This window comes from Rhinatrema bivittatum, chromosome 1 (assembly GCF_901001135.1).
Source record: "Rhinatrema bivittatum chromosome 1, aRhiBiv1.1, whole genome shotgun sequence".
NCBI classification, from domain to species: Eukaryota; Metazoa; Chordata; class Amphibia; order Gymnophiona; family Rhinatrematidae; genus Rhinatrema; species Rhinatrema bivittatum.
The window spans coordinates 748,466,041-748,483,230 of record NC_042615.1 but is presented as its reverse complement, the minus strand read 5'-3'; the positions used below and the strand labels follow the sequence as shown (position 1 = coordinate 748,483,230).

Sequence of the window (17,190 nt, the reverse complement as noted above, 5' to 3'; positions counted from 1 at the left end):
CTACTGCTGCTGGCGGTGTCTGAAGAACACTACCCTTTCAGGCACTTATGACCCCAGCTGGAGGTTTTGTGACCCCTATGTGGGGTCCTGACCCACAGTTTGGGAAGCCCTGCACTAGAGAGCTTTTTTATTGGGGGGGGGGGGGGGAAGCAGCAGGAGGTGCTAGAGCTGCCAAATGAAAAGAAATCTGCTTTTTTAAGAACACACCAAAATACTATAAATCCTGCAAGTAAACGTTTTATCTCTAAATATTTATTCTAAGAAATAACTTCCATGCCTAGTAGTAAATTGGGCAAAATAGAAGCAGCTTTTGCATGTCACATGGAGTCAAAAGGTCCAAGCAGGATTGTCCATCACAGAAAATAACTACTGGTAAGGAAACAGAAACTGAAGTCTCCCTTAGCATGATCATAAAGGAGCTACAATACTTGGAGGAAAAGACTTTCTTATTGGAAAATACTGTGACATTGCTAAGGGACAAGATCAAAAGCATTACTGAACTACTAAGGAACTTTGAAGTTTCAAGTGATAGGAGCCAGAGAAACAATTAAAGAATTATGGGGATCCCAGAGGGAATCGAAGGTAAAGATCCAGTGAAATGCATGGAGATGCTTCCACCAAAGCTACTAGAAATTCAGTTTACAAAGCACTTTGAGACTGAAAGATTGCATAGAATGGCTTCCCATAGCGCTAGAAGCAAAAAATACCCAAAACTATTGGTGATTCGTTAACATATCCCCAACCAATGGAAATCCTGAAAAAAGTTAAGCTACAGGAACCTGTTTTGTGGGAAGGAAAGAGCATTTTGTGGCTCTTGCAGATCTAAATTCACAGCAAAGAAAGGGACATTGTTTTGGTAATGTGAGACAATTAAGAAATATGAAAGCAAGGTTTGAATTGCTATGTCCAGAAAGAAAAAAAGTTTGCTATGAATAAGACCAAAACATTTGAAGATTCTGAAGAACTACAAGGTTATATTGATTTTCGTTCAGAAAATAGAGGCTGATGAGTCATATCTGCAACTGAAGGAAGCAAAAGAAAAATACCAGAGTAGATCAGTGAGTTTTATCCACTGTACACCTGGCTTTAAGACTAGATACTGATTTTTATTTGCACAGTTATTTTATTGTCAACAACAAGAGTCTGTATATGGGTATAACCTCTGGGCTGGTATCCTCCTTTGAATTCCAAGGGCATTCCTTATAGGGGCCGATGCAATATAAATCGTGGAAAGCGGGCACTTTCCTAACATGCGCATGGCACCCGCAAGGGGGGGGGGCGCCATGCAATATCTAAATTAGGGGGTCGCGCTAGGAAGGAGGCACTAGGGTTGCTTGCGTGACCTTAGCGCCTCCTTGCTAACGTGACCCCGCCGTGGCTGCCGGTTATGAAGACTGATGCCGATAAACTCGGCATCGGTTTTCATAACTCGGCGGTCTGCCGAGTTTGTTTGGTTTTTTTTTTACTTATAAAAAGAAGTACAGAAAAGCATTTTTTTTCTGCTTTTCTGTACTACTTTTACCTGCACTCGGCTATTAACGCCTGCTGCAGGCTGAGCGTTAATAGCTGAGCGATACGTGTGCATCTGAGACGCACATTTATTTTTTTGCATGCGGAGTGAACGAGTAATAGGCTTATTCACGTGCATTTGCATGTGATGATCGCAATTACATTCACTCCGCGTCTGATGCGGGTTAAATAGGCGCTAATCCCCCTATTGCATTAGGGGGTGGATTAGCGCCTATTTAACCCACGTCGGAGTGCAGGTTATACAGTGTGCTCGGCTGAGTGCACTGTATTGCATTGGCCCCAAACTGGGGATTAACCTGTCTTCCAATTCAGTATTTTCAGTAAACCATAATTTTTCACAGGATTCCTTTGGAAGGGAGATTTCTCTCGAAGGCCCTCGGGGTATTGAAAGTCCAAAAATTTTCTTCAGTAAAAATCACACTGGAGGGCGGAGGCCATGATGAGGTTCTAACATAACTTTACTGATAATGCCTTCAAAATGAATTATAATTTTTTGTTACAAGTCCAATCTTCAGATAGTCCTTTACACAAAATTATTTCATCTGGGTAAATCTGTGCCTATTAATCTTTCAAATAGTTGAATTCCCAATCCAGATGCCTTCCAACCCGAGAATATTTTTGGAGCTTCCTCCCAAACCTGGATGTAATACTGGGATGGACTAAATGACTTGGTGGATGTTTCCTGTCATTAGTACTTCTGCAAATGGAGAGTGCTGAATTCTTCTGGCAAGGGGAATTCAGATGGCAAATAAAAATATGACCAGGTCTCAAAAATTCTAAGAAATAGAAGGGAGGGTGGATAAACTTCCTTGAAAAGAACTTGGGAAAACCAGCGCTCATCCCTGAGAGTCAGATATAAGAAACAGAATAACTATGTGGGATCTGATGGACAGTGGCAGCCAGAACTGATTTTTTTTAGGAGGGGGGCCAAGGTTAACATGGATGGGCAGTAGGCAAACAGTTCTAAGCCATACTAGTTTTATTCTTATCGATAAATACTGCCTTGGAGTACACCTGATAATGGATTTCTAAGTAGTCTACAACAGCTATGCATTAAATATTTTAACAATTATTTCAAGCACTTACCAACATTTAAAAATGCCTCACTGTATTAATGTTTTATATATATTGCAGTTTATAAATATACATCATGTAAAAAGTAAAGAACACTTAACAGAAACATCAAATCCAATCAATCATGTAATAAAACAAATATCAATGTATTATTTTATGAATCCTCTTTCCAAAGAGGCAAAGAATATCATAATTACAATAAAATAACAATAATCATAATAATCATAAGAACTTAAAATGTAAGTCACCACACTTGGTGAAGTGTGCAGTCGATAAATAATTTTAAATAAATAAGATTTGCCATGCGTGCAGAGCTCTCTCACATGCAAACTCCCACTCTTATATGCTCTTTCACGAGCAGGCTCCCACTTGCACGCAAGTACACATACACACACACACAAGCTCTCAATCTCATGTTCTTTCACATGCAGGTTCTGACTCCCACACACATGCACATTCTATCAGGGCCTCCCCGACTCTTCTGGGCCTCCTCTTGTTGCAAGGCTGATTGGGTGGGCCTTGGGCCCACCAAGACTCATTCGCAGTTACGCCACTGCTGATAGGTACTTGTCTCCAGGACTGGCCATTGTCTGAGATAGGATGCTGGGCTCAATGGATCTTGATCTGACCCAGCATGACACTTCTGATGTTCTTATCTTCAAAAAAAGAAACTAATACATTTTACCAAAACGGAAAGGGAACAAATGTTAAAGAATTCCAGAGTTTTACAGTTCTCTCATATGGGCTGCTGTATTTGGTTGCTTCCAGCTGCTATAAAAAGCAGAGTCCTCTGTAGTAGCTGTAGATTTTTAGTTAAGCTTTTGAGGAGGCAGGAATATAGTTTTAGTTGCAAGAAGGGACCCTCTTTCATTGGTTAGAAGTGAAAACTCAAAACAGCTTAATTGAGCCCAAAAGGATTTGGCTCTCCAAACTCTAATATGTTCAAGGTGGTATGAGAGGGTGGAAAGAAACTCTCATCCAAAACAAAAATATCCATGGAACTTAAGGTTAATGGTTGGAAAATTAGCTCTGCCGCCTCAAAAGCAAAAAGGATCCATGAGGGTATGATCTGTCTAGAAAAACACTGGGGATAATTCAGTTGCCAGCTACCTTATGGAGGAGCTGCAACCCACCAAACTACCAATTTGTCTCTCACCATACCACATGGTACATTCCTTATCCAGTATCAATAGGGGACTAACAGGATCCCTATAGGTATCAATTACAGTTTGTTTGCTGATCCTAAATTCCATGCAACCAAGTGGACTAACAAAGCAACCACAATCCTTTCCTCAAACCCATTCAGTGATATTCACATGTTGCCTGTTAGATTTTAAAGTTACCTGGCTGTGATTACCTGGATAAATTTATTTGAGCATATTCAGCAGGACATTTATCCTGATGAATTCCCGATAACTTATCCAGTTAACTTTAGCCAGCTAATTTATCCATTTTTTTTATATTGGCCTCATATTTATTTCCTTTATATTTCAGCTATAACCTTGGCAGTGGTGTTGCTTCCATTCCCATAAATGGATCTTTCAGTGATGGCAGGTGGCACAGAGTTAAGGCAGTTCGGTAAGTTTATTCTTTGAGGACATGCAGGATGGCAGTCCTTACACATGGGGTGACATCAACGGATGGAGCCTGGCATGGAAAACCTATGTCAAAGTTTCTAGAACTTTGACTGAGCCTCATTGAGCATGCTCGAGCATGCAATGTACCACGCATCCACACAGTGTCCCCTCAGTTTCTTATCTCGCAGTCAGGTGAGCCTCACTTTTTTCACAACTTGTTCTAACTTTTTTGAAGCGATTTTTCACGATTGTTTCCTCATGCGATCAATATAAGGTCCCATGATTCTCCTGTTAGCATTCTAAATGGGCTTTTTTGAAGTTTTGGGGTAAGTTTATTTTCATTGTTGATCTCCTGGGGCACTTAATGCCCACCGGCCATCGACGGCCATCAATTTTGATCTTGCATCCCTCTTGTTTCATGATGTCATGACTGCATCTGGTTTTAAGTGATGCCCCACTTGTGCAAGGATCATGTCTCCTCTGCCTTGGGGTATCGCACAACATCTAAGATTGCAGCAAGTGCGCCAAGATGACCTGAAAGGAAGCAAGATCCAGCTCGATAAGATGGAGTGCCTCTTTGGGCCAGACATGACCGAGCCATCGACAATGAGGGAGCCATACATGAAGCCATCAACATTGGTGGGACTGCCAGTTCCATCAAGGTTGTCATTTGCTAGAGACGCTGGAGACAGACCATCTTCTGATTCCTCCAGTTCAAGAAGGTCAGGTTCTTTGCTCTCGACCTCAGCACTGGGGAAGGACCAGGTTGAACATTGAGGTAAGCCAAAGAAGCATCAGCATCAGTCCCCATCGATGCATGGTGCCAGGCACAGGGATGCACCAGCTTCTGCTGTGATGATCCCAAAGTGATTCCTTAATAAGGAGAGCCAATCCTCCATCAATGCCATGGGTATGCCACGGTTTTCACCAATCCTGATGCCTGCCACCAATCCTCTTCTGAGTTCCGAAGAGAATCTGATTACACCTCCTGGGTCCCAACTTGTCTTGGCATTGGGAATTATTGAGGAGGAACTGGAGAGGTGCATGCAGCTAGCCATGGAAAAGCAATGTAGGCCATCGGCTCTGCAGCACCAACAGCACTGGCACAGTCATTCCTTGAACCACTGCTGGAATCCCTGAATGTACTTATCAGCATGTTACTGATCCTGTTGCCACCGCCAGCCAATCTGGTGCTTGTCCCCAGTTCCTTGAAGGAGGAATCTCCCCCTGTGCCAGGGAAATCACCAGAACCCAAACCAAAAAGGCTGGTTGAACTGGTGCCTGCACCACTGATCAGGGGTGGAACGCCTAGGGCCCAGTCACCAGTGGATGACAGCAGAGACTAGGGCACCTATGACCCCTAGAGGGGGTGATTCCTCTGATGTTTTTGATGATGCTTCGGATGATCTTCCCTCAGAACCATCTCCTCCAGACAATCCTATAACCTTTTGTTCCATGTACCACTGTTATAATATGTTATAATTGTTTTTTTTTTTTTTGTTTTGTTTTTTTTTGGTTACCATGTTATAATGTAAAATAGGGCGGACTACGCCCTATTCTCTTGGTTATCTGGAAACCGATGTGATATCTCGATTGAATGTCGGTATATAAAAGAAATTAATAATAATAATAATAATAATAATCAAAGGAAGTCTCTACCGGATGACCTCTCTTTTGCAGGTTTGTCTGGTTGATGGCAGAGGCCATCCCATTTGAAGAGAATACAAGGCATAAAATGCTAGATATCTTCTAGTATGTGGAGCCTCGCAAGGAGATAGTGGAAGTCCCAGGTCATGAGATTCATGTAGAGATTCTGATGAGAATGTGGGAACACCCCTCACAGTGCCTTCCAATAACAAGAAGGCGGCTGCAGTTTATTTCATCCAAAAGGTTCTTGGATTCAACAAGCATCAGCTACCCTGCCAATCAGTGGTTATCAAATGCGCTCTCAAGAAGGCCAAGTGCTCTCAGACTCATTCTTTGGCACCCCCGGGTAAGAATCAGAGGGTGATGGATCCTCTTGGGAGGAAGGTATTCTAGGCACTATGCCCATATAGTGGCCTACCAGCTGTACATGAGCCAGCACATGCACGACATCCTGAAGCAGGTACAGGAGGTTGCCAAGCAACTGCCTCAGCCGGTGCATAAAGGTCTAGAATGAAGAATACATAGGGGGGTCCATTTGATCTATGATGTTTTCAAAATGGCATCAAGGGTCTCTGCAGTGGGAATCGGCACCCACACACTCACATCATTGTGGGCCTTGGATCTCTGACCAAGGTGCAGGAGCGAGTCACTGATGTGCCATGTATAGAATAGAATCTCTTCAGAATAAGGTGAAGGACATGGTGACTCAGATATGGGACTACCATGTAACACTCCAACAATTCCTCCTGGAAGAGGATGGGTGGTCAGGACCCATCCTCTGCCAGGAGGCCTTCAAGATTTCAGCCCAGGAAGTCGTTCTGCCCCTTTACTCCCATCAATAACAGTAGGCCCCTCATAGCTGTCCCAGGCAACAGAGAACATAAGAACATGCCATACTGGGGCAGACCAAGGGTCCATCAAGCCCAGCATCTTTTTTCCAACAGTGGCCAATCCAGGCCATATGAACCTGGCAAGTACCCAAAAACTAAGTCTATTCCATGTTACCGTTGCTAGTAATAGAGGTTGTTATTATCTAAGTCAACTTAATTAATAGCAGGTAATGGACGTCTCCTCCAAGAACTTATCCAATCCTTTTTTAAACACAGCTATACTAAATGGACTAACCACATCCTCTGGCAACAAATTCCAGAGTTTAATTGTGCGTTGAGTGAAAAAGAACTTTCTCCGATTAGTTTTAAATGTGCCACATGCTAACTTCATGGAGTGCCCCCTAGTCTTTCTATTATCTGAAAGAGTAAAAAACCGATTCACATCTACCAATTGCTTTATTGAGCAATTGGTTCAGGAACCGACGAGAGAGAGGGAGCAATTTTAGATCTAATTCTCAGTGGAGCACAGCCGTCTCTTCTCCAAGCTGAAAAGTCCTAACCTCTTTAGTCTTTCCTCATAAGGGAGCTGTTCCATTCCCTTTATCATTTTGCTCGCCCTTCTCTGTACCATCTCCATCTCCGGCGACCAGAATTGTACACAGTATTCAAGGTGCGGTCTCACCATGGAGCAATACAGAGGCATTATGACATTTTCTGTTTTATTCACCATTCCCTTTCTAATAATTCCCAACATTCTGTTTGCTTTTTTGACTGCCAAGCACACTGAACCGACGATTTCAATGTGTTATCCACTATGAAGCCTAGATCTCTTTCTTGAGTAGTAGCACCTAACATGGAACCTAACATTGTGTAACTATAGCATGGGTTATTTTTCCATATATGCATCACCTTGCATTTGTCCACATTAAATTTCATCTGCCATTTTGATGCCCAATTTTCCAGCCTCACAAGGTCTTCCTGCAATTTATCACAATCTGCTTGTGATTTAACTACTCTGAACAATTTTATATCATCTGAAAATTTGATTACCTCATTTATCGTATTACTTTCCAGATCATTTATAAATATATTGAAAAGTAAGGGTCCCAATACAGATCCCTAAGGCACTCCACTGCCCACACCCTTCCACTGAGAAAATTGTCCATTTAATCCTACTCTCTGTTTCCTGTCTTTTAGCCAGTTTGTCATCCATGAAAGGACATCACCACCTTTCCCATAACTTTTTATTTTTCCTAGAAGCCTCTCATGAGGAACTTTGCCAAATGCCTTCTGAAAATCCAAGTACACTACACCTACAGGTTCACCTTTATCCAAATGTTTATTAAGTCCTTCAAAAAAGTGAAGCAGATTTGTGAGGCAAGACTTGCCTTGGGTAAAGCCATGCTGACTTTGTTCCATTAAACCATGTCTTTCTATATGTTCTGTGATTTTGATGTTTAGAATACTTTCCACTATTTCTCCTGGCACTGAAGTCAGGCTAACTGGTCCATAAAGACCCAGCCGGCACCTCAGTCAACTCCCAAGACAGGGTTTTGACTGGATTATAGAAATCATAGCCAAGTTGCCCATACCTGCAGTGAAGGACCTGCTGGTCAGAGGAAGGCTACATTTTTTGCTAACCAGTGGCCCAGTGTAACTTTGGACCAGTGGGTTCTTTCCATCATTCACAAGGGGTACAAATTAAACCTATTGAGTGCTTTGCCAAATTGTGCCCTGAGCCCATTCTGGGGCGCAGTAGCACATCAGAGGTATTAGTAACAGAGTTCTCCTTCCTCTTAATGGCCAGGGCGGTCGAGCCCATCCCACCAGGGCAAACAGGGTAGGAATTTTACTCCTGATACCAAAGAAAACAGGGGGATTCCATCCCATCCTAGACCTAAGGATCTTGAACAAGTTCGTCAAAAGAGAAGTTTAAGATGGTTTCCCTGAGCACCCTGATCCCATTCTTGCAAAAAGGGGACTGGCCTTGCTTCCTTGATCTAGAAGACACCTACATCACATCGAGATCTTCCCAAGTCACCAGAAGTATCTCAGATTTGTGGTGGGAAACCAGCACTTCAGTACCATGTTATTTATTTATTTATTTTTAATTTTTATATACCAAAATTCCTGTATGAGATACAAATCAATCTAGTTTACATAGAACGGCAAATCGCCCAGGGTTTACATGCCCGCCCAAGGCTTTTACATAAAACAGTAAACAGTGAGTCCCCAAACTTTACATATAACGATTAAAAAGTAAGTCTCAATATAACAGTTAACAATTAAACAGAAAAATTGCCCGGGGCTGTACGTGCATGCTTAAGGCTTTACTAAAATTAAACAGTAGCTCGCCACCGGTTTAACATGAAAACAAATTGAACAGGGTGGTGGGGAGGGAGCAAAAAGGTGAGTAATAGATGAATGCGTTAATGGGATGACTTCCATTTGGGCTGTCTGGAGTCCACATTTTCCCATAGATGGTTGATTTGCTGTCAAGTGCACCTCTCAGGTGGGGGACAAGGAGTCCATGTGCTCAATCATCCAGGTGCTCAAGTTGCTAGGTTCGTTGTCAAATACCCCAGGTCTCATCTCATCCTGTCACCACAATTGGACTTCCTTGGAGCCCTGCTAGACATGGCTCAGGCCAAGGTCTTCCTGTCCTAGCAACAAACCATCAACCCGATGACTATCATGGCAGGAATTCAACATGGCCAGCAGGCAACAGTGTGGCTTATGTTGAGACTATTGGGCCACATGGCCACTACAGTATACATCACTCCCTTGTTATTTCTTCACATGCAAATAGCCCAATGGACCTTAAAGTCACAATGGTGACAAGCCACTCAGGAGCTCCAGGATTGCATCCAAGTCAGATTGTCCCTCCAGGCCTCTATGTCCTGGTGGCAAAAAATATCGAATTTGGAAAAAGGGATATCCTTTCTAAATCCTCCCACCCAAATCGTCCTTACCACTGATGCATCCTACCTGGGCAGGGGAGCTCATGTAGATGGTCCACCCAAGAACATCTCTGCCAAATCAATTTCCTGGAGCAAGCGATCAGGCGTGTGCTATTAGCTTTCAGAGATCAGCTGTCCAACTAAATTGTGTGATACAGACCAACAACCAAGTAGCAATGTGGTATGTCAATAAGCAGGATCATACCTCATGTGTTAGGAAGTGGTCCAAATCTGATCATGAGCTCTCTCCCATAGGATGGTGCTCAGGGCCATGCATCTGGCTGGAACAAAGAATGTAATAGCAGACAGACTGAGTCACGCCTTCAGATCCATTGAATTGTCTCTGGACCAAGGGGGTTGCAAATCGGATCTTCCACCTCTGGGGAAACTCAGACATGGATTTCTTTGCAGTGCTTTGGGACAGGAATGTTTCTAGGTTCTGTTCCCTGTACAGAATACGCAGCAAATAATCCACTTTGAAGTGCTGAAAAGCAGAATGTAAATCAAATCAAATAAAAATAAATATTGCAGCAATATCTCACAATATCATGGTTTTTTTAAACAAAAAATTCTACCCCTTTTGAAATTAACAACTTTACATGCATTTCCATGCAAAAAAATGTACTAATGCAAAACAGCTAATGCAAAGGTAATCCTATGCAAATACAATAACACAGTTTTCCTAAAAAAAAAATTAAGCCTCATTTTTGTAAAGCAAACTCAAGAGTTGTAGATAAAAGATCCTGGGAGCATTGGGTCGCTAACATGAATCTCAATGTCCCTGGGATGATTCTTAAAGAGCCACAAGGCCAAAAAATAACAACCCCCCTCTGTTTAACCCCCCCTGGGGGGGGGCTTGCATAACTCCTGCCCACCCCCTTGTCATCTGTCTAGGCAGGTCCAAAAGTAAAAAACAATGTAAAACATAATCACATGGTGACACCCCACTGCCCGACCAAGCCCCTCCTCTTTGGTCAAAATTACCCTTTGCCCCAACCAAAGACCCCACCCCCCTGTATCTAGCACCCCAGGTAGCAGGCCCCCCAACATATACTATAGTCCCTGGTAGTCTAGTGGCTCCCACCTCCTCTCACCCCCCCCCCCCCCCCACACACACACACATAGAAGATAGACCCTGGTGTTCTAGGGAGTCCCCTGACCCTCCCTCCCTTTGATCCCCACTGGTGGTCCAGTGAAAGCCTGGAGCAGCCCTAGCTCAGAGCCAGTCATCACCATTTTCCAAAATGGTGCCAACTGGCCTTTGCCCCATTGGGGAGGCACTCGGGGCTGCCACCAAACCACCATGGATTTATTTATTAGGTAAGAGAGGGTCGGGGGGGGGGGGGCTGGGCTCTTGTGCCTCCCTAGATCACCAGGGTCTTTTTTCTATGTAAGGAGAATTAGGAGGGCCACTAGACTTCCAGGGATTATGGTTTATTTTGGGGGGTGCTTTAGGAGGACCTGCTACTTGGGGGATTGGATACAAGGGGGAGGGGGCTTTGATTGGAGCAGGAGATAATTTTGACCAAAAAGTAAGTGTTTGGTCAGGGAGGGCAGGAGTGCCCTGTAGAATTATTTTTTGCTTTTTTTTGGGGGGCTGTCTTGACAGGTGGCTGGGGGCTGAGCAAGGGTTATGCAAGACCACCCTTTTGGGGAGTTTTGAAAGGTGGGAGGGAAGGTTGTCTTCACCTAATTGTGATTTTGCCCTTTCTTCTATGGCGAACCTCAGTTACAGGTAAGCAACATTGCTTTCCCCCTTACTAAAATGAAGAAGCCTTTTCATTTGTTCATTTTTATCTGTGTGCTGCTGACTTTGGAAATATTAAAACATTGTCAGTCTTCATAGGCTGTATTCCCAATGGAAGAAAACTTGTCTTTTTAAAGACAGGGTAAAACCAAGATGACTATTAAAGAAAACTGTATTGAAAGTATTGCAGTGATAGGAAGTTCCTTTAAAAACTGACTTTATTGTTTAGAAGTCAGGCTGAGCAAATGTGAAAGAAAGTAAATATATTGTAAGCCAATATTCAAAAAAAGTAGAATGGATACCTTAGCCAGCTAAATTAAGCTGGATAGGTTATCCTGGATAATCAGCGGGATAAACGTCATTCAACTTAACAGGCCATCATGGGCTAGGTTTAAAGTTATCCAGCCTCATGTGGCCCAAAACTTTAGCTTTAATTGTCAATATTAAATTGTCTATCTATTTCATAAACAGGCAGATATTATAGCAATTACAGTAAAACCATTACAAACCAGCTGCTCTCCCAACATTTTTATTTGTTCGATAATTTTTTTTTTTTTGTTGCAAAATAATCCTCCTGCACTCCACTTTTCCCCAGGTTGCCAAGGCACCATGTCCTGTTCTTAGATTATATGCAAATGGGATTTAGAGAAAGGCTATCTTTCTCTTCTTCTTGTGGCCCATTTAAAATGCAGTTCCTTTAGATGTGTGCACTGGATACCTCTTAATTTCCATTTCAGTGACGGTCAGTCAGGAAAGCTAACGGTGGATGACTATGGTGCCAGAACAGGTACATCAGCAGGAATGATGCGGCAGCTGAACATCAATGGAGATCTGTATGTTGGTGAGTGACCACAGATTGTACAGCATTAGCTTTACTTTACAAAAACGTTCCAACCTGAATTTGCAAATGTAGAGTAAGAGAGGTAAGTAGTGTCCTCTTGGACACCAAATGCTGATTTTCTCTGTTTTTTTGTCTTCTAGGTGGAATGAAGGAAATAGCATCATATGCAAACAGGCAGTACATGAGAGGTCTGGTGGGATGTATCTCGCACTTCACCCTGTCCACAGATTATCACATTTCACTGGTGGAAGATGCCACTGACGGAAAAAATATTAACACCTGCAGAGCAAAATAGTGAAGTTCAGCCTTCCCAAACATGGAATCGTGCTCTCATTTTCTCTTTTTTGTTCCTGAGACCAAAAAGCTATTATTGCACTCTGAGGCTGATCTACTGATATGATTGTGCAGTTCCTAACCTTTGTGGAAGAATGATAATAAAACTGAAGAGAAGTTGCTTGTTCGGAGAAAAGGTTGACATTTCTCTGCTTCTAGATCTTCCTGCTAAAGCAAACACCGAGTAGTCTATGAGGAAATGTTATGCTTCATCAAGAAGGACCCAATTATCTTGCCACTTGCAGAATGTATCTTGTGTTATTGTGTAAACCACACAAGAAACCCATCCTGGATACTGCTTTCAAAAATGTTTAGCCTTGGCCACCAAACAGGAAAAAAAAGCTTTTGAAAGTAGAGTTCTCCATGAGCCTTTCATGTAAATGACCTATAGATCAATATTCTGAAACCTGAAATATGCTGCACCCTTAAAGGCATAGATAAATTATGTTGTGAGGGATGCCAATGTGTTCATGAAAGGCTCATAAAACATTTAGAAATTAATAAAATTTGAAACCATGCTTGCCAGGTTAAAATGTTTAGACTTATTAAAGAACTGGAATTTGGCCAAGAGTAGCTTTTAATCCAACAATCCTTAATCCCCCCAAACTGTATTTACATAATTGCAGTACTTATGTTTATTCTTACTAATAAGCAAGCTGTCTCTAAACAGCCATGTGTGTTTACAACCACATTAGATCATCTACAGAGAGCCATTGACTACAGTTTATGTCTGGAAGAAGATGCTTGCTTCTGGCTACTTACCCTGAATCTACTTGTTTACTGGAATTCATGCATCTGCTGGTCCAGTTCTAGCTTCTTGGTGCAAAATTGTTGCTGGGCAAAACTGCTGAATACACTATTGTCCTCTCCAGGAATAAGGGGGTGAAATTAGAATTCAAACAGGGTTTCACATCCTCTTTTACTACAATGCAGGTAACTTGATCTTGATAGTGTCACAGATTTTCAAATGGAATAGAAACTTCACCTGACCTTGGAAGAAAACTTAAGATATTACTACTTATCATTCCTATAGACCTACGAGATGTACACAGTGACGATACATGGTCATGAAAACAATTGTTCATTCCTATTAGCAGCTGCACGTAATACTACGACTGGGCATTGAACTTAAGGAGACTACCGTATTCACTTTATACTTAGCTGAGCAGAGGGGAAAGCGATAAAGAAGCTCAGTAGAGCACTAACAAAATGTAAAGGAGCAAAAAAAGAAAAGTGTCTCACCTAACATGCATGAAACCTGGCATTCAGAATGATTTCACACGCGTCATTTTCTCCAGATGACTGGGCTTTGCAGCATGATAGAAGTGGTGCTTAACCCCTCAGGCCAAAGAACAAGTTCCCAAAGCTGACCTGGCCATCCCACAGCCTGGCGGGTTTTCAGGATATCTGCTATGGATATGCATGAAGTATATTTCTACACATTGGAGACATTATATGCAAACGTAAACATTTGGAAAACTTAACTGGCTGAAGGATCACCAGGTCAGCTTTGGGAAGCCCTGCTATAGAGGCCAACGAGTTTATTTGCTCTCTTGGTCATCCGGTGCGTGCATGTGTGTGCAGCCTGGGGGAAGGAGATAGAAAGGTCTGAGTGTGAATTGCCCTGAAACTTACACTGTCCGCAAGGCTGAAAACACTGTGAAGGTAATTTTAAGACTATCCGCACAAGTGCAAAGAGAAAGCCTATGAATACTTGCACTTAACAAAATTTCCCCAGGAAAACAAAGTGCATCCACTTGCACCTGCTCACTTGCAAGGGTGGTTTCACAGAGAAAACTTGTGCACATACTTTTGAAAATGCGAAAGTAAGGACACAGTTAAAAGCCCCTCCTCAAACCTGGCCTTTGCATTTATACTAATGTTTACTGTAGTATTTAATTTTGTGCACAGTGTTTAGTGTGCGTATGTAAAATAAAAGTAATCCTCTGTTGATGAATTGTTCTTGTCCAGTACAATTTTGGCCACACATTTCTCCTCTGTGGCTACTTTTATTCTTGCCACTGCAAGTAAAGGTAGCCACATTTACAATGCAATTTGTCCAGCTAAGTTTGGATTTAGACAGACAAATGGTGGAATTTGAAAATCCCATCAAACTGACCAGCCCCAAGATAACTGGATAACTGTTTATCTGCCAGAAAGGGCTCCGGGGCAATCTGGGAAACTACAGACCTGTTAGCCTGACTTCAGAGGTAGAAAAAATAGTGGAGAGTGTCCTAAAGATCAAAATCACAGAACATATAGAAAGACAAGGTTTAATGGAATAAAGTCAGCATGGCTTTACCCAAGGCAAGTTTTGCCTCACAAATCTGCTTCACGTTTTTGAAGGAGTTAATAAACATGTGGATAAAGGTGAACCGGTAGATATAGTATACTTGGATTTTCAGAAGGCATTTGACAAAGTTCCTCATGAGAGGCTTCTAGGAAAAGTAAAAAGTCATGGGATAGGTGGCGATGTCCTTGCGTGACATTGAGAGTAGGATTAAATGGACAATTTTCTCAGTGGAAGGGAGTGGGCAGTGCAGTGCCTCAGGGATCTATATTGGGACCCGTACTTTTCAATATATATATAAATCATCTGGAAAGGAATATGATGAGTGAGGTAATGAAATTTGCAGATGATACAAAATTATTCAGAGTAGTTAAATCACAAGCAGATTGTAATAAATTGCAGGAAGACCTTGTGAGACTGGAAAATTGGGCATCCAAATGGCAGAAGAAATTTAATGTGCATAAGTGCAAGATGTTGCATATAGGGAAATATAACCCATGCAGGTTCCATATTAGGAGTTAACACCCAGGAAAGAGATATTACATTGAACTCATCAGCTCAGTGTGCTGCTGCAGTCAAAAAAGCAAACAGAATCTTGGGAATTATTGGAAAGGGAATGGTAAATAAAACGGAAAATGTCATAATGCCTCTGTATCATTCCATGGTGAGCCCACACCTGGAATACTGTGTACAATTCTGGTCGCCACATCTCAAAAAAGATATAGTTGCGATGGAGAAGGTACAGAGAAGGGCAACCAAAATGATAAAGGGAATGAAACAGCTCCCCTATGAGGAAAGACTAAAGAGGTTAGGACTTCAGCTTGGAGAAGAGATGGCTGAGGGGGGATATGATAGAGGTCTTTAAAAATCATGAGGGGTCTAGAACGGGTAAATGTGAATCAGTTATTTACTCTTTCGGATAATAGAAGGACTAGGGGGCACTCCATGAAGTTTAGCATGTGGCACATTTAAAACTAATCGGAGAAAGTTCTTTTTCACTCAATGCACAATTAAACTCTGGAATTTGTTGCCAGAGGATGTGGTTAGTGCAGTTAGTATAGCTGTGTTTTAAAAAGTATTGGATAAGTTCTTGGAGGAGAAGTCCATTACCTGCTATTAATTAAGTTGACTTAGAAAAATAGCCACCGCTATTACTAGCAACAGTAACATGGAATATACTTAGTTTTTGGGTACTTGCCAGGCCTGGATTGACCACTGTTGGAAACAGGATGCTGGGCTTGATGGACCCATGGTCTGACCCAGTATGGCAAGTTCTTATGTTCTTATAAAGTTATGCGGCTAGCTCAGGGGTAAGGCAGGGACTTTCCAGGGAGGATTCAGCATTCTGGATAAAAGCCAGTATTCAGCATTGCCAAAGAGCATTCCTAAAGTTAGCTGAATAAACTTACCTGACTAACTTTGACATAGTCCAGTATATTTACCAGTGAGGTTAAGCTTATCCAGATGATTTTGCTCTCTGGCCAGCATCTGAATATGAACCTCTCCAACGGTCTGTGTGTATACTTTCACCCGCAGATTTCACAGAACCCCATTTCCTGGTGGAAATGGCTATCAATATCACCTGTCCTATGTTTCAGGCTGTCCCTCAGGTGGGGCTTCTCGGTCATTGATGCAATGAAGGTGGAAGTGCTGATTGTGGGGCATGAAAAAAATAGATGTAAATAAGTAAGGCCAGTCCTTCCAGTTCACCACTGTAACCTTCATCATATATATCAAGCTAGTCGGAATAAACACAGTGCCGGTGAGTCCATTAGGCAAACTTCGGTGGTCGCCTAGGGCGCCGAGCCGTAGGGGGTGCTGAAGAGCAGACGCGTGGTGCCGCAAAACAGGGCCTATCCCGCTCGCGGCAAAGAGAAACAGGAAGGGGGCACGACGGGGAGGGGGGCAGCGCAAGGGTCGCCTAGGGCGCCGAACACCCTTGCACCGGCCTTGAATAAACAGAATCTGATTATAAGTATGATCTGCCTACAGGGGTCTGTAATGTTGAAAACATTCCTTCTTTATATTGTGTGATCTTCAGTTCTTTGTAAAAGAAAGATCTCGAACACTGATTTTCTTTCTGTGTTGTATACCTTGGGTCTCATCTAAAATTTATCTGGTTTTCATTGGCATTTTTTAATTGGCGCTGATCTGTTCTGATTGTTTCTAAGAGCTCCTACTGTACCCCAGACCATTAAGATTCATGTAATCCTTTTAATGATATAGTATGGGCATCCAGGCATTGTTGGATGGCATACAAAGACTGTCATTAAAAGCAAAACCAAACAGACTGCTAAAAACATCTGTAGTTCTCTTGGCACCTCTAGGTAAATCAATAGAGTTTGCAGTATCACAATATTT

General features: G+C 42.3%; 1 protein-coding gene across 2 annotated transcripts in view; it reads left to right on the top strand.

Annotated features, from left to right (window-relative positions):
* EGFLAM (EGF like, fibronectin type III and laminin G domains) overlaps positions 1 to 14,825 on the top strand; it is a 343,739-nt gene extending 328,914 nt beyond the window's left edge. For both annotated transcript variants that reach the window (XM_029578471.1, XM_029578480.1), the window contains 3 exons: positions 4,099 to 4,182; positions 12,103 to 12,206; positions 12,347 to 14,825. In XM_029578471.1, the coding sequence (XP_029434331.1) occupies positions 4,099 to 4,182; positions 12,103 to 12,206; positions 12,347 to 12,501 (343 nt within the window). In that variant the 3' untranslated portion in view covers positions 12,502 to 14,825. The remainder of the gene's footprint in view (positions 1 to 4,098; positions 4,183 to 12,102; positions 12,207 to 12,346) is intronic.
* The last annotated feature ends 2,365 nt before the right edge of the window (positions 14,826 to 17,190 follow it).